Source organism: Armigeres subalbatus, chromosome 2 (genome assembly GCF_024139115.2).
Source record: "Armigeres subalbatus isolate Guangzhou_Male chromosome 2, GZ_Asu_2, whole genome shotgun sequence".
Taxonomy (NCBI): Eukaryota; Metazoa; Arthropoda; class Insecta; order Diptera; family Culicidae; genus Armigeres; species Armigeres subalbatus.
Window position 1 is genome coordinate 182,331,278 of NC_085140.1, and position 22,098 is coordinate 182,353,375.

The window sequence follows — 22,098 nt, forward strand, 5'->3', positions numbered from 1 at the left end:
ATGATGTTCTGCCCGACGAGTGGATGGAAGCTATTTTTTCTCATCTACAAAAAGGGCGATTAGCTGGATTGTGGCAACTACAGCACAATCACATCGCTGAATGCAGCTAATGTCCGAACACGGATCTCGCGGATAAACTGGCACGGTTGGTCTAGGAGACGATGGATCGGGCGATGTGCGTAGTTCGAGTTTCAGGGACATTCCCGAGTCCCTTCGAAACGCGGAGAGGGTTACGGCAAGGGAATGGTCTTTCGTGTTTCCTATTCAACATCGCTTTGGAGGGAGTAATACGAAAGGGAGGGATTGACACGAGTGGTACGATTTTCACGCAGTCCGTAGTTATTTGTTTTCGCCGACGACATTGATATTATGGCACGTAACTTTAAGAAGATGGAGGAAGCCTACATCCGACTGAAAAGCGAAGCTAAACGGATTGGATTAGTCATAAATACACGCGTCGATAGGAAGAGGCTTAAGAGATGACAACGTAAGCCACTTACCACGAGTTTGCATCGGTGGTGACGGAATCGAAGTGGTTGAAGAATTCGTGTACTTGGGCTCACTGGTTACATCCAAAAATTATATCAGCAGCAAAATTTGGAAACGCATCATGACAGGAAAAAGTACGTACTTTGGACAACGCAAGACGCTCCGATAGAATAAAGTTTGTCAGTTTGTTCACACTGCAAGAAATGTACGACTATGGTGGACCGGGCAGGGGAACAGAATGTCGAACAGTAACACCTTTGAAAAGATTCTCGACGAAGAATCGACGAGCACTAGAAGTGGAAAATGCAATATTTTACTGCACATAAACGTTATTGATCCTCACACGAATCGATCAGCAGATGGATATTGAAAATTAGATCAATCTTTCGCGAGTGAAATTGTTACTTATACATTAAGTTTTTTTTATTTCGAACTCCGCAAAATCTGGCATCGCTGTAGCTCAGAAAATTTCAGAACTGAATTTTGGCAGAAAAATTTCGTTTATTACTGATTCTCAGCTAAATATTTGCATTATCTCAGCAATCAAAACGTCACTTTTACTGAGATCTCGCCATAAATCATGCTTGCTGAAACTCGGTGGTGTAGGGGTGGTGGTTGATGTTCAGGGCCATTATCGGACTTACAGTTGAATGAAGAAAAACTTATAGAGTGTCCCAGAAAGTATAAGCACGTTTTAAAAATAACATTATGACTAGTGGAGATATATCAGCTTCCACACTGATATTCTTCCCTCCCCTTTTATACGGGAGCTTGGCAGAAGGAAGGTCGTGCGATATGTGCCATCATAAATATTGCCCTCCGCTTGCTTTCAAATCGACACTCGACTATATAAAAACATTCTTCATGCCTGCCGTATCCTAACGGAACTATCAATTCTATACTTGCGCCTCTAATTCTATCATGAACATGTACGTCTAAGTTTGGAAGATGATATTAGCATTTCCCTATCATTGTAAATTGATGATTGTTTCGCTTTTATGTCCTTTACTGCAGATCAGTATCACTTTTCCGATATCCTTTTGATCGTACACCAAGGAGTGGGATTTTGATCAGATGGCACCCATTAGCTTTAGCACGGACCTATGATTTAGGCTACATTTTCAATCTTTTTTTTACAAAGTTATGATAAGGTCCGCTTCCTTAATATGCTTTCCTTTGTCAAAGCACAAAAAGTTATAATAGGAATTTCATGGGAATAATTTAGAGAATCCATCTCCTTGAGTACGGATTCGACTCTTTAGGCTTTATCCCAGAATACCGTGTCCATCGCGTAATACACTGAAATCAAAACCGGCCAAAATATTACTAGGTTATGATGCTTTCGGATAATGAACAGTAACCGTCGCTACAAGAATTCCTGAACGTACACATCAACTGTTATTGTATCGACCCCTGCAAATGGATTTGAGATAAATCTACACTTACAAACTTGCTTATCAACATCGTCAATACTTTACCATTATGGATCATGTTGAAATGGACCCGTGAAAGCATTTTATAACCGAACTTCACTCATGGTTTATCACCATCATCACCTTGCATAACGATCTTCCACACAAAAGATTATCGTATATCTTATGGGCCCATATTCTGACACTTCTTTTTTTCTTCTTCTGCCCCTGAGAGTCCGTAGCTCATTTTGTGTCTTGTTTAGTCGACTTTTTTCTTCGATGTTAACGGATTTTTCCAAATGTTGAACAGAAGTACCATTTTTACTGCATATGACTCATAGGGACCGATTTACTTTCAGATTTTTTCATGCACTGAAATGAAAACTCCACAGCATTCTTCCGAATCGCATTGCAAACTGCTCCGATGCACTTAACTTCTATTTTCGCCATCTGACTCAGTGAATGTTGGGACTAGTGCATCATTCGTGCAAAGTCTTTTTGCGCTTTCCAAGGAAAAATATTCGCATTCTCATAGAAACCTATCCAAATAGCACTTATGAACCACAGAGCTACAGAATATAACGTAAACAATGATGCTCAGTGATTACCTGCCATTCAAATTTTATCTCGCATCAAAATCGTGCTTATACTTTCTGGGACACCCTATAATTTTTGCGCGGATAGGTTGAAAGCCGGAATCACGATCGGTTCCATTCGGATCAAGAAAAATCCAAAGCTTGTATGGCTTGGTCGATGGTAACAGATTTATACAAGAACTTGTTGTTCTGTTACAGCATTTTTTTTACAACAGAAGTTGTAAAAAAAAGTTAAAATACAAAAAAATGTTACAAAATTTCTTCTAGTTTTAACAAAAACGTTTTTTTTGTTGGGATTTTATTACCACTGCGACCAGTATTTGGATCTATTGTGACTTATACTCTTTTTTATATGCCTTAATACTGTATTGATAAATCACTATGAGAGTGATCACCTTTACAAAAACGTTACTACATAAGTTTTCAATTCAACAAAAATAGTAATTGTTGATTTTGGCGTCCCCCTAAGACTGGTACCCTTGGCGGGGCCAACCTGGCCAACCTCAAGCTACGGCGCTGCATAGGAATAATATGCTTCTTGCCGACTTAAAATTCGAAATTTAACTACCATCGGAAATCCACCAGCTTATATCTTTGGAAATATTTTCGACGAATTTCGGTTCAATCCCAGGGTTGTCCTTTTCCTACTTTGTATTTCAATTTTAGTTTTTTATGTGTTTCGCATTCTGTCAAATGATTCCAACTGGTACACCTCTCACACTAAAAATTACAAATACCTCTCGTGGAACATAGTACAGTTCTCTGCATCTTTCTTAAACTTACCATCCTTCCAAGAAAATTGAAGCATGCCTCATAGCAACGAGTATTTCAGATAACAGATGAACATATGAACCTACAGTGAAAATAATTTTCATTTAGCTGTTACAAGAGAACATATTTAGATATTTTCCGTGTAGTTTTGTTTGTAAAAAATAATTGATTAGCTAGTGATGGTACTCACAGTTCTTGATTCATTAGATATATTAATAAAATTTAAGTGAATTTTTGTTCAGCCAGTAGGTACATACATTTTAAGTGACACATTAGTGAAATATGTTCCATATTACCTTTGAACCTTACCGTCCACTAAAGTTAAAAGATGAAGTATGGAATTATTCCATACTCAAGCTTTCAGTTTTGAAAATTGTATTCACAATGCTTATGCTTAATGTTTCATAAGCTGTCAATAACAAACATATAACTCGCTTTGAGAACTACACTCATATATTTTTCATACATTTGTTTTAAGAAGAATTCACTAGAAAACTATTATGGAGCATTTCCAGTAGAAAGTTCGGTAATTTTCTCGTGAAAACATCGGATAATTTTCCAAGAAAGTAACTTTCCCGAGAAAATGGCAAAGATTTTTTATGGGAAGAATTTTTGGTGAAAATTTCGAATAATTTCGTGTAGAAGTTTTTGAGAATTTCAAAACAATTTTCTTTGGAAAATCTGAAGCTTTTCCATCGGCAGTCCACAAGATATAACGTAGAAACTCCGAAGAATTTCCCACGGAAAAGCTAAAAAAAAAGTATTGCAATTCCTAATTACTGCGGAGACTTCGAAGAATACTTTTCTGTGGAGATTCAGAGGATTTTTCCAAAAAATCTGCAAATAATTTCTAGTGAATACCTAAAAGTTTTACAAAAGACTTTTCTGTTCAACGGAAGTTCTGGTCAGGGAGATCCAGGATAGATTTATGATAAAATTCGGACAATTACTTTAGTGAAATTCATTAGATTCTTCTGGGAGAAATTCAAAATATTTTCTCGAGAAAGTCTTGCAAACAAATCTTTAAAAATTACGTCACGACGCCGATACCCGTAAGGTCCATCGAGATAGGGAGAGATCGAGGAATTGAAGGAAAATTGAAATGGGATCCAAAAAAGCTCGTTGCTGTGAAAAACGACTACAAACAAAATGTTGTTTCCTGTTTGTTATTTTCCAAAGATGGTATAATAGCCTAAAAATTTGAACTTATCGACATAAGGAAAGTGAACCCAGAACAAAATATGATCAGAACACATGTCGAAACCCAAAATGTATTTAGTTTGAAGGGACTGAGGGAACCATCGACATAGAGAGAGATATCAAGATATAGAACATCGAGATGTAGAGAGTCGACTGTAACAGTAGTGGCTTGGCATCGGAGATCAGACCACCACTGTGAATTATAGACAAACATTGTGCATCAACCTGATACCTGGATACATGTATGACAACAGCATCGTTACACCTGTGCCTGACGTATTGTAGAGCACCATAATCGTCAGTCTTGGTGATGTTCCTTCGGTTTCCTAGTATGTTTGGGGTCGTCAAGTCCGAATCCACCCCGTGCAACCGCACCGGAACTCGCTCCTGGGATTTCATTCGGTCGTCTGGATCCATTCAACTCTCTGTTGAATATTTTTATCGCAATTTCTTGGAACATTTGCGCTGAGTGACCAGCCTACCATTTGTATACAATTTACAATATTTACTTTTTTGTGTATCTACTTGATACAGCTCGTATTTCGTACGACATTTCATTTTCTAGCTTCACACAAACATAAAACGGTTTACATAAGTCGGTTTATCCATTTTCGTGTGATGTGCGGTCGTATGAACAATACATTTGTCTTATACATATACTCTCGCTAACCGCAAGACGAGCACATATGTATATGGATGCTTTATATACCGTTTTGGCTCAAATCCCGAACATGACTCATATTCCAAACACTGGCGTTATAGCGCTCTTAAACTAAATTTTTCATCGGTTTGTCGTACTGAGGATCAAGATTACAAACGAATTTAAACTTCTGTGGAGAAATTCACCAGAATGAAGCCAAAATGGCCATTTAAAAGCCAGTTTTCGGCTTTGTAATCGTATATTTGTCCCATCTCTTATCAAAATTAGAGAATAAAATACAATTCAAATTAATTCATTCATCGTAAAATTCAATTTTAAAAGCTTTCCTGTTTTTCACACACAAAAAGCGACGTGAATGGTTTTTAAAATTTACCTTTTTGTCGACCGGTTTCGGGCTCGATGTTGCCCATCTGCAGGACGTGGTCCAACCGGTTGGGCAACATCGAGCCCGAGACCGGTCGACAAAAAGATAAATTTAAAAAATCCTTTTTCGTTTGTAAGAACCATAAGTGTTGTGTCCATTCTCACGTCGCATTTTGTGTGTGTGATACAGTTCTTACGTAAACACAAATCTCATCAAATGAGTTCCTGTTTTCCATAAGATTTTTCTTCGTAAAGAGATGATCAAACCTTGTATAGATCAAATCGGTCTATTCATTGTCGAGTAATGTGAGATCGTATATGTATATAGATTAAGAAATAATAAAGATAAACAAATCTCGGTTAATCAAATGTGAACATTTCGAATTGAAAGTGTTCTGCTTTTTCATATTTTCTGTTGCTTCGTTTCTTCTCGATTATATAATTTTAGCACTTCCATTAGCCCGTTGAACGAGTCCTAGGAACGAAAACACCCGATATTAAAAATGTTAACGGAGAAAGACTGAACCATCGTTGTTAATTGAGCTATTTCGGAACCTTTTGAAGAAGCTTGTTTTTTGCTACAAATCCATTGCAGTTACTAGGTGTTATTTCTGACTGACGTATTAGGCAGGACCACTAATCCCACGGTTCAACGTTTCTTTTGAGATCGCCGATTAGGTAATCCTGGTTTCTTTTTTCTATTCCATCCAAAACATTAATGGTCAAAGTTACTAACGATGCGGCAAATGGCTGTCGTTGTTACTCACTCGGTGATGATATGCCGGAGCACTGTAGTATTGTAGATCCCCAAACCTCCTAATGACGGAAAATCCTCCAATTGGCAAGTCTTCCCGGCCTGGATCCGGTAATTTGCTGTCCAGCTATATCACAAGCTTTTACTAACCTATGTTTGCTGGTGGCAGTCTCTCAGGAATGGTTCTCACTATTTTGTTCTATAATATTATTCATTTCATTACATTTGTTTAAATAATTGTTTATGTGTAGTGAATTGTGAGATTCTTGTTGAATCCATATTTTTTTGTGTATCTCTGCATTCATAGTAATTGGAAATTAATCACTGATAAATGATTCATATTTGGTGCTAAAATATTAGGCCATAAGCTAAATTGTATGGGTGGGTCATATGAGTGCTAAAATATTCATTCTTGGTGCTCAAATAGGTGAAGTCAACACACATAACAAAAATTAAAGATTCAAAGAAGCATGAAATCACTTAGGAATAAATGGGCCGAGTAATGACGATGGATAGGTATATTGGTATTTATACAGACGATGAATTTGTCGTAATTTTGTTTGCAGTTTTACGAATGACATCGGCAGTAAATCTCTAGACAGTAATAGCAATTATAAGAAAATGTTTACATACTTTTTGGTTTCGTAGATGAAATTGACAGCCAAAACATTTTTGTTCCATCTAAATCATTTTTTAGATCAGGCATATCCAACCTTTTCAAGCCATGGGCCAAGTTGCAGAATTACCACCTGCTGGCGGGCCAACAAATTTGGCCGTTTATTTGAGAAAGTGCATATGTAACATTTTTGGCCAAAATGAGATTTTTATACATTCTGAATCCTCGTCCAAAAATACATGCTCTGGCAAAAAAACACGAAAAAAAAAGTTGTTCAGGAATGTATGAAATTTTCTTCGTTTGTTTGAGAAACTACATATGTGCACGTACTTTGAAGAGCAATTATGGAGTACATACTGCTTTCCGTTTTCGCATTAGAAGTGCCCCAGGGTGTTGAGTTTTGCCAAAAGCTATTGATCTGTATCGATGAAATCGAAAGATTCGGTGCCAATTTATTCAAAAATAGTTTTTTGTTGTTTTCTCGAAATAGGGTAAAGTGGATATATGCAGTTTCTCAAACAAATTATTCTTTTCATGCATTTAAAAATTATCAATTTTTAGTGTTTGCTAAAAATTTCGTACTGTGTTCTCGAAAATCAGCGAATGGGCTTCAATATTCCTGTTGAAGGGTTTCGGATTTACCAGCATATTTAACAGATTTGTATACACTTTTTCCAACAAGATGAGGGAGATGTACCAATTTTCGGCGATCAACTATGCCAAAGTGTTTATTTCAAAACTATTATTGTTTGATAATAAATGATTGACGTGTTAATTCTTGCCTTGTTGCTTCATGTTCAAGTCATTGAGATGTTTGTTGATATCTAATAAAAAAGCTAATTCACTCACCTTTTCAGGATCATTTAGCTCGGGTATTGGTTTCCTTTTATCTTGTAAAATAGTGTGATTTCCTTTTGAAGAGATTAAAATCTCTCAAGCATGGTACCATAGGGTACCACAGCGAATCTTCGTAATCAGCTTCCATTTTTAACAGCATCATTTAGAATTTGTGGTGGTTGAGTTCAGTCGCGTTTATAAAGTTGATTCACTTAATGACAGCAGTCTCAATAACAAGCATCAATACTTCAGGAATACTGATCGTTTTCCAACAAGATTTACTTAGAGATTTACTTTACAAGATTTACTAAGTGATTTACTAAGTGAATAATGTAATGTGATTGCTTTTTCTTGTGTCCATGCTCCTTCATATAGGTCTCCTTAGGCCTTTTCTGGTAGTCGGTCCACTCATTAGGATTAAAGCTAAAGTCAGCTACCTGTACCCTGTTTCTCACATCAGTATTTTTTTACTCTTCACCATTTTCGCGACAAAGTAAGCTACAGAAGGAGGCTTTTCCTTAGGGAACACGATGTCAACAACAGCCGATACGCAATCCTTAACAAGTTCTCTGTCCTGGAACGGTTTCATTTGTTTGCGAAAAGCTCACTAATAGCTAAACTGGCCCATACTGCATACTGTCTTCTCGACATTCTGTCCTTTCGACCTTTTGTCATTTCGACCTTTTGTCTTTCGACTTTTTGTCTTTTCGACCTTTTGTCATAGATTAAGGGTCACTTATTGCAGTCACTTTGAATCATGAAAAAAAAAATTTTTGTTTCTATTTCAACTAAATGTTTTGCTCTAAATTTTCGCTCTTCATGTAAACTTCTTGCTTAGTTAAGAAAATTATGATGAGCTTTTTAGTGGTTGGTTGTTAACCTTTAATAAACATTATGAAACTCATTTGAGTTGCATAATGTTTTTTAAAGAACCAATTTGATTGGTATGGAAAAGTAGGCCGCTTTATCACTCAATGACGAACTGTAAACCAGGTATTATGAACAGAAATCGCAAAAAAAAAATTCACCTTGATGATGATATTTTAGCAACAAAGTGTCTTCAGCAAAGTCGTAACTTCATTTTGTTGTCGGTTGCAATAGGTTGCAATTTGATAGGAAACATTTAACTTCTATATTTATAATTGTACTATTGTGCGATGTTCTAGAAATTTTCTCCTTATTTTGAGACATTTTTCCAAAGTAACCATAGCTGTATGTTATTTGTATCATTTGTTACGATAATTTCAAATAATAATATTAGGGTGACCCTAAAAATTAGTTTTTTGATTGTAACTTTTTTGTTAAAATTTCTACCGAAGTGTTGTCTTCCACAAAGTTTGAGTTTTTGTTACGCATGTTTTTGTTACTTAACCGAGACAAAAAATTGCTATTCCCAAATGATTGTACTTGTGAATGGGTGAAAAACGGGGACCCATTTATTCCTGGGTTAGACATAGGAAGGGCTAATGGTGACTCGAGGGGTGAATCTCAGCGAACACATCGATCATCCTACCTTTCCTGCCTCCACCATTTTATTGGCAGACTCCGCAGGTGATCGTATCACTGTTACTTGTGTACCACCGTACGCTCTGCTCAGCCGAATCGTCATCTGCACTTCCGCCAGCTTGCATTGTGACACCAAAGCATCCCTCAGTTCCTTCACCGTCGTGATTTTGTCCAGGCCTCAGCATTGGACCACTGCCTCCTGCGTTAGAGCTCTTACGTTCCCTCACTTCCCTATGAATTGGCAACGAGCTCCCGGAAGGCTGAGTTCTTGATCGTAAGATTCTACTTCATGTCGAACAGCAACTCCTTCTTCTGGGAACGCCTGGTCCTCACCCAAATATCTTCCTAAGGATCACTGCGTACGACGTTTCGCTTCGGCTATCAGTCCGTCACCGTTGACCCTCTCCCGAGAAGAACGAAGTTTTCCTTTCTTCTTCAGTTCCTTCCTCTTTTCCACATTTTCTTTCTGCTTCTTCTTCTTCTTCTTCTTCTCCGGCTGGCTTTCCACGATCTGACAGTCACCGTCCTTGACGCATTCCTGCAGCACGCTGGCACAATCTTGCACGTTCGAGGGCTTTTTGGTGCCTGCTGTGCCTCAACTGCTGTATGCTCGTCAGCTTAATTCAGTACCTTTCCAGCTACTTTTGCTCTCCTTTTCAGCGCAAACTTTTCGAGTTTGGCAGCTTTGGCGGCGGATTTGATGCTCGATGCTTGATCTTAATGCAATCATTGTGCTTGTCCTCCATAAAGTCATAAAGCTCTTCGACTCGCTTCCGCACCTATGTCAGTTTAGAATTACCAAGCTGTAGCTCATCTTGGGTGGTACTAGTTCCCGATTTGGATGTGGACATCCTGTTCTCGGATTCTAACTCCTTATGGCTTCCTCGCATCCACTACCTTTGGCATCACTGGTGATGCAAAATCATTCGGCTAGCCTGCTCCTTCGTTGTTTCAGGGTTTGTTTCCATGTTGAAGGGCTGCACCTGGGTACCAGCGTTGCCTGGGCTTCGGATCATGTCGTTGGCTGCAAGTTGGCTGAAGATCGAAGCCAGCTACTCCAACGTTTAGAGGGGATCCTTCGGAGGTAGAGATCGATCATCAAGCACCTGACGGAATACAGTAAGAGAAAACAGCAGACAGCTATTGTTTGACTTGTGACTTCGAAAGGAAAGCTTTTTCAGCAGTTTCACCGGAATTGGCCGCTGAGGATGCGGAATTCACGAATTGACACCAGATGCTTCTGGCAGGCTTTCGTGGTGACCCGGTGCTCTGGCCATAGTTGGCGCATTTAGGGTTTGCTTCTTCCTTTTGCTCACACTCGTCGAAGTTCATGAAACAGTTCCGAGCCCCGTGGCTGAAACGAAGACAGTTCATGCGCTGGGTAACATCTCGTTCATGGTTCTGGTTTGGATGAGCCAAGCTCAATGTGTACATGTACAAGGTACAGTTGATCACGGTAAGACGGAAGACTTAAAACCGCTGTCCTCCTTCAAGTCCATATCGTCAAATCCACGGCGCACGGCCTTGAGTAGCTTGCTGCCAGGGACATCATGCGTATAGTGAAACCTGTTCTTGGTCATCTGCTTCACACCTTCGGCACATAGTCGAAAGGCTCACAAGTGGGTCCTACTTCACAAAAATCGGCGGCACTTCTCCTTTCGCTCAAGCGATTTGTCTTGAAATAGCGACTGTTGCTTTTTTAAATTTATTTTATTGATCATTTGAGTTGTTTTTACATTAATTTTACATCTAAAGTGTTTGGCCTTTGGCTTTTGTTGAATATTTCTTATCAGGGTTTGAAATATTCATTTTCATGAAGCTACTACAGTAGGGGTAGCGGGGGTAAAGTGAACAGGCGGGGTAAAGTGGGTAAAGGCTTGTTTATCCCCTGTTTATGGATTGTTCGTATTATTTTCCATGCTACACCATAAATTAAGCATTTCATGCTCTTCGAGCTATTTAAAATCATGAAATATCTATTTAACAGCTAGATTTTAGCAAAATTCTGCGCGCTTTCTCAAAAAGCTAGTTTGATGTTATTTCGGCACTGTTGCATTTAAGCCATGAGAACTCTGAGTTAGTGGTTCTAAACCAAAATATCGTTCACATCGTTCATTTTGCTTGTTATGAAGCGGATCTGGTTGATGGAAGATAGTTTTTTAAAGTTTTTTTTAGTTCAGGTGTTATTTAAAAACATGTAGCTATGGGGGTAAATTGGTCATGTCACCTGGGGTAATGTGAGCAATGTTCTGACAGAGAAATGGAGACAAACTAGCTCAAATTTCAATCTTCATCGGTTCGGTTGACAGTGGGCTCATCAAACAGGGCGTGAAGAAAAGGGAGATCTGTTCATTTACGCTCCACACATACAGTTTCGTACAATTTCTACATTCCTGAGCGAATATTTTCATACAACGCACCTCTTTCATGGAAACATCCATATCTCAGATGTTTGTCATCCGATTTGTGATATCCATAAATCAATCAACTCAGTAAAAGCTCTAGTTTCTGTAAAAGAGTATAACAAGGTCCAACATTTCATCCATTTCAATAATATAGGCGCACAAAATCTAGCATTTTTGACATGCCCTCAAATAATCCATAATTTCTTCTGCGGCCAGAACATGATTTTAACCCGTTTTTTTTTTCAAAACTAGATGAATTTGTTGTCGAACCTCGCCAAAACCAAAGAAACCTGGTAATATTTCACTGAGCAATGGTCAATTGAATATTAAAAAAAAATCCCGCCCTATCATTTTGACCAAGCCCGGTAAGTCTGCTTGTCTGTGAAAAAACTAAGGGTTTATACCTGTCAGGTAACTTTTAAAGTATTATTAAGAATATGTATTTGGTTTAAAATATTTTGATCGACTACTTTGTTTTATTTACAATAGTGTTCACTTTACCCCACCGCCTGACCATTTTACCCCGCCCAAAACTAAATTGAATTATTTTGGACTAATTTTAAATGATCAAAATAACATATTGAAATATTTTTTCAAATTTTTTTCACAACAGGCTTTGTTAACTAATAAGATAAGCTTCGACACACCTGGATTGAACAATACAATTTCTTGATAGCCTCTTGATAATCAGCAGCAGTTCTTAGGGTGTCCAATTTACCCCCACCACCCCTACGAATTTTGACAAACAGCGCATGATTATACAAAACACAGAATGACATAGTTAAACCAAACAACTACTCCACCAACTCATTCATTTGACTGTCACTGAGTGTGCTTACTATGTGTAGAAAAAACATAATTAGCATTGTTTATATTGATGTTTGCCGTTGAAAGTGCCTCGCAGAAAAAATCGGATTCAGTTCAATGTGATAAATTACTTTACTCATTTAAGACGTGTTCAGATTTCAGATAATTTATCAATTTGTAGAATGTGAATAAATATTCAACGACTAATATTCAATCGAGTATTGATAGTCAGGAGCCGACTATGAATGTGTCTGAAATAGAGCTGGAAATGTTTCCTATTACATTTTTTTTGTTTGTTTTGAAATTCTGTTTTACATTACAGCCTTAAAAGGCATTAATTCATTTGTCAAAATTTGATAGCCTAACTAACTATTTACACTAATATTTACACAATAATTTGATAACCTAATTGGGTACAAGCGCACCAATTGGAGCCTGATCCGAAAGCAAGCAACGGACCCTGAATCTTTCCTTATACTCACCAAAGTGTTCGTGAAAGTCCCTGTGCGGTGATACCGCAAATTTTACATCTGCAAATTGAGCCCATGAGGCTCCGCCCCTTTTTGGAAAATGTTGCGTCATAACTCTACGAATACGAAATTAAACATTACGAAAACAAGAACGACGAAGCTCAAACAAATGGTTTTCTCATTCAACGGGATTTTAATTTGATTACAATTTTATTTCTAGCTATATTGTTTAATTTATTTACCTAATTGTATTTTCCAATATCTGCATTCTAGGCTTAGGCAAGAATTCCATTTAGCTCTGCAAGAGAGCTTTGATCAGTTTGAAAACTGAGTTCTTTAAAACTGCTGCTCAGACACGCCGGTTCCCGACTAGAAGGTCATATCAAAATTATATCAACCTATGTTATTATGTTATACTAAATTTTTATAACAAAATGTGTTAGAAACGTGGTACAGGATGTTGTTAAAATATCTAAATTTCTATCAAAAATCACACTACTGGAAACAAAAAACTATCAAATTTTGTTACAATTTTATCATAAAAATAACAAATTTTGATAAAAATTTATAACAGAATCAGATACAAAATATATTGCTTCTGTGCAGATGCAAATTCTTACAGTTCTGATAGGTCCCCAGATTGTGATCAACAATACGGAACTTTTGTTTTTGTCTGAACAAGAATATTTTTCGAGAACATGAAACTAACAACATTACAAATAAGGCAACCTTTGCAAATTATTTCAGCGTTGTGATATCTATGTGGCTGGAAGACTTTGCTACATCTATTTTAATTGCCTACTGTTGGGCAATTCGGTGTTAAACATTTTTCAAATCAAATTATGATAAAATCCTGTTACAACATTGGAAAGATAATAGCTACTAAGAACAAAATTGTATCAAAATTAGTTATAAATATCACAATATGTTAATTTTGTGTTCAGTTTCAGTTATGCTCTTCTAGTCGGGTTCCGATTAACGCATCTACGTAAAGGCCGTATATGCGTAAAGAGAATCCTGTTCACGGATTTCATTCTCGTGTAATTTTAAAGGAGCGGGATTAAAAGGATTTCGACAAAAAAAAAATCAAAATCCCGGCCCCATTTTAAATGCACGACAATCAAAATCCGGCGAAAAATTTTCCCGAGGTGTGACACTGTTTTTAGTAAATGTAAATGTAAATATTTTTTAAATATTCAAATTTTACATAATCATGAAAACTGTATCGAATACTTCTATGGTCAACAGTGCCCAAGTTTTGATATTCTTATTAGTTATTCAAATAGATGAAATTTTGACATCCTCTAAGAAGGAATACTAGCTCCTTATAATATCTTCTCATCTATGCGTACATATTTTCATTGGCGTAACTAATAAAAAATTCTAGGGGGGCTAACTTTTTTTCGACTATTCTATTTTAACAGCCATAGCACACAAAGTTTACCATTTTCGATCGATTCAACTGATGTATATTGTTGGCCTACCAGATATCCATGAACGACTTAATCATTTAAAATGATGTTCATCGACACTGCATACTAGATCTAGAAATCTCGTAGGATTCCCAAAATACTTGATAGGCTCAGAAAACCATAGGTGTTGCGTTCGCCGTAAATGGAATGTGAAGCACAAGCCTGATCTTTCAAGGCTTTATTGATTCGCTTCGAGCGTAGAATACATAATAAATTAAATACTGAAAAAATAGTTAGTTAAATTCAGTCTTCCCACGAACCTGAACTGAGTTCAACTTGAGTATATTTTTCTTCAGTTGCGTTCAATACCAAACCCGCATCGCTACCGTACTCAGGTTTCGGGTGTATACAGTGTACCGAGCGGTACATGTATAAACTGAAGTACAAAACTTCGGTTCGAACTGTGGTACACCAAACACAGACGAGCTATATTAGAACAAAAGACGAAGTATGTCACTGTATGTACTTTGACGAAAAGAAGCGAAAGGAGAATGGGAGAGGCTGTAAAGATAAGAGCTAAATGCTTGTGTTCTGATCCAGCGTTCATTTAATATGTCGGGAGAAATGTTAGAATATTTTTTTAATTTGTTTTATTTTCAGCAGAGAATCAAAATAATAATGTCGTTTTCGTTTATTCGCACCGGTGTAGGTAAACTTTCACTGGAATCGTTCGTTTTAAAAAAACGGTGCAGTTCCATTCTTGCTTTATTTTGTCACCGGTGCAGAAAAATCTACACCCTGCCCGAAGCGGGTGGGCACCGTGTGGTAACAATACTTGTGTGATGCGGAATTGTCATAAGTTTCCTATTAGGTCTTTCGGGTAGCTTTGTTTTTATTTTATTATCTGCTGATATCTATGCCTCATTGAAATTATATTAAATAATTTATATCAATGCAAAGAATCTTTATCCAAGAACTTTCTATAAATGTACAATTTGTTATAATATTTATGAATTATTCCAATTTTCAGTGGTTAAAATAAAGGGTTAAATATATCAAAATCAACAAAAGTAGGTAGACATTAAAAAAGGAGATCAAATTTCAGGGTACATGTTAAATTTTCATAGAAAAATATTTCTATATTTAATATTACCTTGCAGATTAATATTAGTTGTAAACATGTTCATTATTTCTACTGTTATGTTTACTTTTCATAATGTAGTGAATCGATTAGTCAGTCTATTTTAGCTTTTTCAAACAAATATTGACATAATCTAACAGTTTTTCACTGTGATATTCTGAAATTGATCTCAAATTAATAGTCGATTTACATAAGGCCGATACAAATATTTAAAAACAATAGTCCTCCCCCCCCTCGGCTTTTTCGCTGGCAGTCAAAAAGTTGTTCGTATTTGCGGTCGCCCGTGTATACCTTTCGGAATAAACGAACATAAGTGTGAAACACAACACGTCAGCTGTACCCGTACCGTACCGAAGTTTGAACTTGGGTTTGAAAATGAACTCGAACGCAAGTTCGGGTTTGAGTACATCATCGTGCGTTGCGGTTCGAACGAAAGGAGAGAGTACAAAAAGAGTACGCGTACTCTTGTACCGAGCGGGTTTGATGTTCGTTGGGAAGTTAAATTCTTTTCTTCGGTTTTCAGTCCAGTGGCCTGGTAATTCCTACGAGCTTTCAAACGGCGATCTGACCACAACTAGAGGTGTGCGCCGCCGCGCCACGCCGCCGCCGCCGACGGTTTTTGGCACGCCGTTTAAAATTTTGTCACGCCGCTGACCTATATTTTTCCACGCCGATTCAAATTTGAAGAATTCCGCAGAATTATCTGTGGAAATTTCGAAGAATCAGTCGAATTTCCGTAGAATTGTCCGAATGATCCCCACATCATCACGTTGGAACCCCAGAGAATTTTTTGTGAAAATACAAATGATTTCCTTGAGAATTACCGTTGAAATTCCGAAAACCTCTCCGTAAAAACTTAAAAAAACTGTGAGTGGTTTTCCGAAGTTTTCCGAACATTAATCATATACAGATTTTTACAGCAAAATAATCAATTCAAACAAGTCAAACGAAACACGTTTCTCAAAAGAAATTATTGGTGGCCTCACAACATTTTTTTTCGTCATCTTTTTTTTCTTATTAGTAGAGGTTGCATATCCCACTAGCACATTGCCACCTCGCAGTTTAGTGTTAAGTAAGCACTTCCACTGTTATTAAATGCACGGTTTATCTAAGCCGGGTTACCATTTTTCATTCATATAACGTGAGGCCAAAACGATGATAAATTTAAATGCCCAGGGATGTCAATAAAAATCCAACCCGGCCAATCTAGGCCTGATCGGGAATCGAACCCAGCCACCTTCTGCATGGTTTTTCTTTATGGCCCTGACTCGTAACTCAGTTCATCCAGAAATTGCTTCAATCATTCAATCAAAAATTCCTTCAGCTATTCCTTCGAAAATTCCTCCAGGAATTGAAATAGTAAATTCCTTCAAAGAGACATTCCAAGAATTGCTTCAAAAAATTTCCCTCAGGAATTCCTTCGGAACTTCCTACAGAATTCCATAAAAAAAATCTTTTAGGGTATCCCTCGTAAAATACTTTGGAGATTTTTGCAGATATTCTTTTCAAATATCTTCGAAAATTCGATCGATTTTAATTATTAATTTCTTTAGAGAAACTTTAGTTAACTTTTCCAAGAATTGTTCCGGAAATTTGTTTGGGACTTTCTTCAAGAATTACTTCAGAACTTCGTACGGATATTCCTTCAGAAAATCATTTGACGATTCGTTTGTAAACTCTTTTACGAGTTCCTTTAGCACATTCCTCGGAAATTTGATTGTCTTTATTAATATGGAACTATGACTTGGTATTTTTTGCACATACAATACAAAATCGCAGTTTTTATTATGATTTATGGAAGTACATAAGAAATAAACCCTTTTCATTGGGTTAACTCAAAAGTGACAAAAAGTCAAATGGGACTTTTATGCGATTGGGGGCAGTATTGTGCTCAAACATTGCAGCCAAAAAACCGGTGGTATAAGTATCAAACCGATGTTGTTGATGCAACTAATCATACACTACAACATGATAGATAGCATATGCCAAGTTAAGTTTATTGAAGCGAAATAATTTTAAATGGCAACATAATTATAATGGTTACAGCGTTACTAGCGTTTACGTACTGGGAATACATTTTTTGAAATCCTTGGGGATTTTTTTAGGAATTCATTCGAAAATTTATTTACGAAAACTTTAGAAAACACCTTAAGGAATTGTTCTGGATATTCTTAGGAAAATTCCTTTAGAGGTTCCTTCGGAAATTCCTTTACGAATTTCTTTGAAAATTTTAATAAACTCCTTCAGAAATTTGTTTGGAAATTATTTCTAGAACTACTAGAGGAGATTATTTTCGGTATTTATTTTGAGGAATTCCTCCAGTAACTTCTCCGTTAATTTTGTCCGTCATTTCTAGAGAGTTTCTCTTCTACAAATTCCTTTGAACATTCGGAAAATGTTTTCGAAATTCCTTCGGGAATCTATTTATAAATTCATTTTGGAATCCTTCTGAGAAATTCTTTATCTTTTTTAAAGAATAAGTTCGAGAATAATTCTTTTGAAAATTCTTTTGGGAATTCCTTTGAAAATCCTTTCGATATTCCATCCAAAAATTCCTCAAGCAGAAATCCTTCACAATTTCCTTTAGTTTTTTTTCTTGATAATCTCTTTATGTTCTACCGCGGGAATTCTTTAAAAAAATCCTTTCAAAAATTCCTCCTGAATTACCTTTAGAAATTCCTCCAGGAATTCATTCGGGGACTTATCTTGGAAATTCGACCCATACGTGTTCAATTCTTAAATTGTTTAATTATTTTTTTCATGTTCGAAAGTTCCCTGATTGTGCCAGAAATTCTCTGATAATTCCAGCATTTTTCCATGTAGTAGTCACTCTGTGGAAATTCTGGAACATTCCTCGTGAAAATTCCGAAAAACTTTCCATGGCAATTAAAAAAAATCTCGTGCCAATCAGAATAAATTTCCCATGAAAACTCCTAACAATTTCCACTGAAATCGAAATATTCTTCACATTTTGAAAACCGCGCAAAATTTCTGGTGAAAACTCCAGCGAGTTTCCTGTAAAAACTCCTTAGAGTTTCCCGTGGATGTTGTTCAGTGTAAATTTGACAAAATATTTTGTTGAGTATTCTGCAGTACAAAATTTAGACCAATTTCTCATGCAAATTCTGAAAAGTTTCTCATGCAAATTTTGAATTATTTTCCCCTGAAATTCCAAACAATTTTCCTTGGGAATTACAAAGAGCTGCAAAGTAGTTCCTGTGGAAAATCGAAAATAATTAACAATGAAAAAAAAATCTGAAAAAGATGCCTCCGTTGATGTCGAAATGTTGATGATAAAATCATCCCGAAAAAATGAAAAAAAAAAAAAAAATCGAGAACGTTATAAAAAAATCACCACGCCGATTCACGCCGCCGCCGCCGCCGGTTAAAATGGCTTTCGGCGTGACGCCGAAAACGCCGCCGCCGACGACCAAAATTCTGACAAACGCCGCCGCTGTCGATTTTCGGACCGGCGCACACCTTTAACCACAACAAACTAACCCTTCTTTTCTGTTAGAATAACTTCTAGGATGATTTGGAAAAAAATATATTCTACATCCCAACTTATTAGTCGTTAATTTTCAATTAAATTTAAAAATTTAGCAACAACAACAGCAACAGCAGCAACAAAATTTATCTTATAGGAGAAATTGAACGCATATTTTCAAAGAAAAAAGTCTGAGAAGCTGCACGAGTTGCCACCTTACTACATTTTTCAACGCCTACTGAGAAATTTTCACTGGTTACATTGCTGCAGCAAGCACTTTCTCATTCAACTTTTAGTTACCTCTCCTTTGAAATCTAAGAGGTTTACCAATCTCAAGAAGCCTACCGTGATAATTAAAATGCGCTGCATCTTTTGGGATTGGTATATGTTAGGAAGCTAAAGATCATACGCTCGATTTAGATAACAATTACTCACAAAACTCTGGCAAAACTTGAAAAACTTAAAGAATTGATCATTTGCTGATGAAGTCCAATGCAAAATCAGGATATATTAGAAAATCAACGGTAACCAAAGCAATAGACTAAGACAACTTGTCCAGTATTTTACTTGACATTTCTTCATTCAATCGAAATCTTAGAAATTTCAATATCTTGCAATGATGTAATATGCTATTCATTCCTATCGCAAAATATAACAATTACTCGAAGTTCAAAAACTTGAGCGAATAGATTCAATTACAGCAAATTGTGTTTCGAAGAGAGGGATTGGATAATGAAGACAATCCATTCTCTGCATTTACCCCCACTAGATATGTGCAATACTTACGCAAAGTAACAAATTTTCTAGGGGGGCTAGCTACATTCTAGGTGGGGCTAAAGACCCCCCCCCTAGCCTCCCTGTAGATACGCCAATGCATATTTTCTTTTTTGTACCGCTAAGATTTTTTAGCATGAAATAGAGCATTACAACTATTTACTAAATATGAGTTTGCGTTATCAATAATGGTTGGATTAGTTTGTAACACACATGTACTACATCAAAATATTTGTCAATATTTTAAACATCACCCTAAAATTGTATGCACCATAATAAGGGGTCACGTTGATCAATGGAAATGCTAATCACCTGACAGCTTCATATAATTTTTACTGAGTCACCACGCTAATCAACTTGACCCCTGATTAAAAATATATTTTTATTTGTGTTATGTTATTATATGAGTTATTGCATGGTGTTCTAATGATAATTCCAATAGCATTTTTACTTTATCCGATAACAGTTTAATCCCACAATTCTCAATCATATAACTTGCACCATATAGTATTTTGGCTTATTAATATTGATCTGCCTGATGTTCTATTAACTTAATAATGTTTCAGCTGCAAAATTAGACTGCAAAATGCCAACAACATCTATCTAATAAATGCTTGACATGCTTCCTTCAGTTTGTCACTTAAATACCAACTAACATCTTACGTTCCATTCTTCGCAGATTCGGAATTCCATTAGGCGAAACGGAGACGTCGATGTCAAACTCGAGCACGCGCACAACTACCACGACAATAACGTCGTCCTTCAACGGGTCCAGAATGGACAAACCTTTGGTGACGCGAATAAGTTTGGATCACCAGCAGACGGCTCCCCCAACGCCGATGGGGGCGGATCCCTCGGAAAAGCAACTGAAGCTAAATCAGTTCGGCTAGATCTGGACCGACCCGGGGAGGGCCATCAGTTGCTGAGTCCGGTCAGTGTCGATCGTACCACCGAGGAGACCATGCTAACGATAAACTGATCGACGGGACGGTGTGGAATGGTCGGAACAGTTTTTCTGACGATGCGATGTTGGGAAAAATACCAAAGATAAGACGATGTTTCATAAGTACAAAGCATTTGACGCAGCTAGGTTTTACATGAAGAATTGAAAAGTGATGATGTGTGTCTTGTTGAGCATGATTCTTACCTAGGTTAAACAAATAAAAATACGTGCTGAGCTATACATAATTTAGATAGATAGGGTGTACATATTTTTTTCAATTTTAAGAACCTTCACGCTACACTAGTGTTTGCAAGTATTTTGACGATTTTAAGCTGTAATATTATTCGCGATGCCATATATGTAAAGCACATGGCTGATTTGTTTCAAAATATAGTCACGTTCGAGTTAGTTACCGAAGTATTTAAAATACCTCCTATATGTCAAGAAAATGTTATTCAGGCTTAAATAAATGTGCATTTCATTGAAATGTTTCTTTTTCCAATATCACAACATGCTTGCGGATCCCACATACTATTATTTCTACTAGAAATATCGACTGCGCGGAACATATGAAACAAGTCCTAATTATTGCGTTCGGTTCGTTGGTACACCTGTTTTTTTTACTTGGTTGAGCCATCTTGCTCGTTGCACATTTTCTTCGCATATTTGATGGTTTCAGTGGCGCCGGAAGTGGATAGGTCATGTCCTACGAACGAATTTTCCTGGGTGAGAAGATATCATCTGGGTGATTATGTTAGTTGGTTATCTCCAAATAGTGGGCAGTTTAATGTAATATTAGTTGAAATGGATTATAAGATAAGTCCACGAGAAACCTGGAAGGATTTATTGAAATCCTAAAAATCACAAACATCCTTGAGCCCGCATGAAATCTTTTCCGCTAAGGGTTCTGAAGTCCCCAAGAGATTAATTGACATTTATACGATTTCCTGGGAGTAGATCGATGTATTCGCGGCATTTCTGCAATACCTGAGACGTACAGCGTACGTACAGCGGCTTGTGGTGGAGCGTTCGCCCATGAATCCCATGAACTTCTTCGTAGTGCTGCCGTAATTTTTGGATCACCTCACGTTCGTTTGTAAGAAGGTTCCCGTTTATGTCTTTACATAGATCGGGCTGTGATAAGTGGCCTTCACGTGAATGGTTTAACTTCTCATAGAACATTCGTGCGTTATTAGTGCGGTACAGTTGTTTCGTCTCTTCATGGTTTCAATCTTCTTGCTGGCGTTTTTTCCTCCGACAAATCGAGTTTTGTCTGTTTCGCGCCCGTTTGTATCGTGCCTCGTTCGCCCTCGTACGGCGTTGCAGAAATCTCGCCCAAGCTGCATTCTTCTCCTCCACTAACTGCTCACATTCGCCGCCATACCAGTCGTTCGTTTGATCCAGGGACACCATGACTAAGGGTATGCGATAACACACTTTTTCTTAACGAAACG

General features: G+C 37.1%; 1 protein-coding gene across 4 annotated transcripts in view; it reads left to right on the forward strand.

Annotated features, from left to right (window-relative positions):
* Positions 1 to 21,131, forward strand: part of LOC134211353 (G-protein coupled receptor Mth2-like) — a 146,355-nt gene extending 125,224 nt beyond the window's left edge. For 3 of the 4 annotated variants that reach the window (XM_062688138.1, XM_062688136.1, XM_062688137.1), the window contains exon 8: positions 20,381 to 21,131. In XM_062688138.1, coding sequence (XP_062544122.1) covers positions 20,381 to 20,591 — 211 coding nt within the window. In that variant the 3' untranslated portion in view covers positions 20,592 to 21,131. Of the gene's footprint in view, positions 1 to 5,940; positions 6,171 to 20,380 lie in introns of all 4 variants that reach the window. The other variant, XR_009979005.1, reaches the window with a different exon arrangement.
* Positions 21,132 to 22,098: the final 967 nt, after the last annotated feature.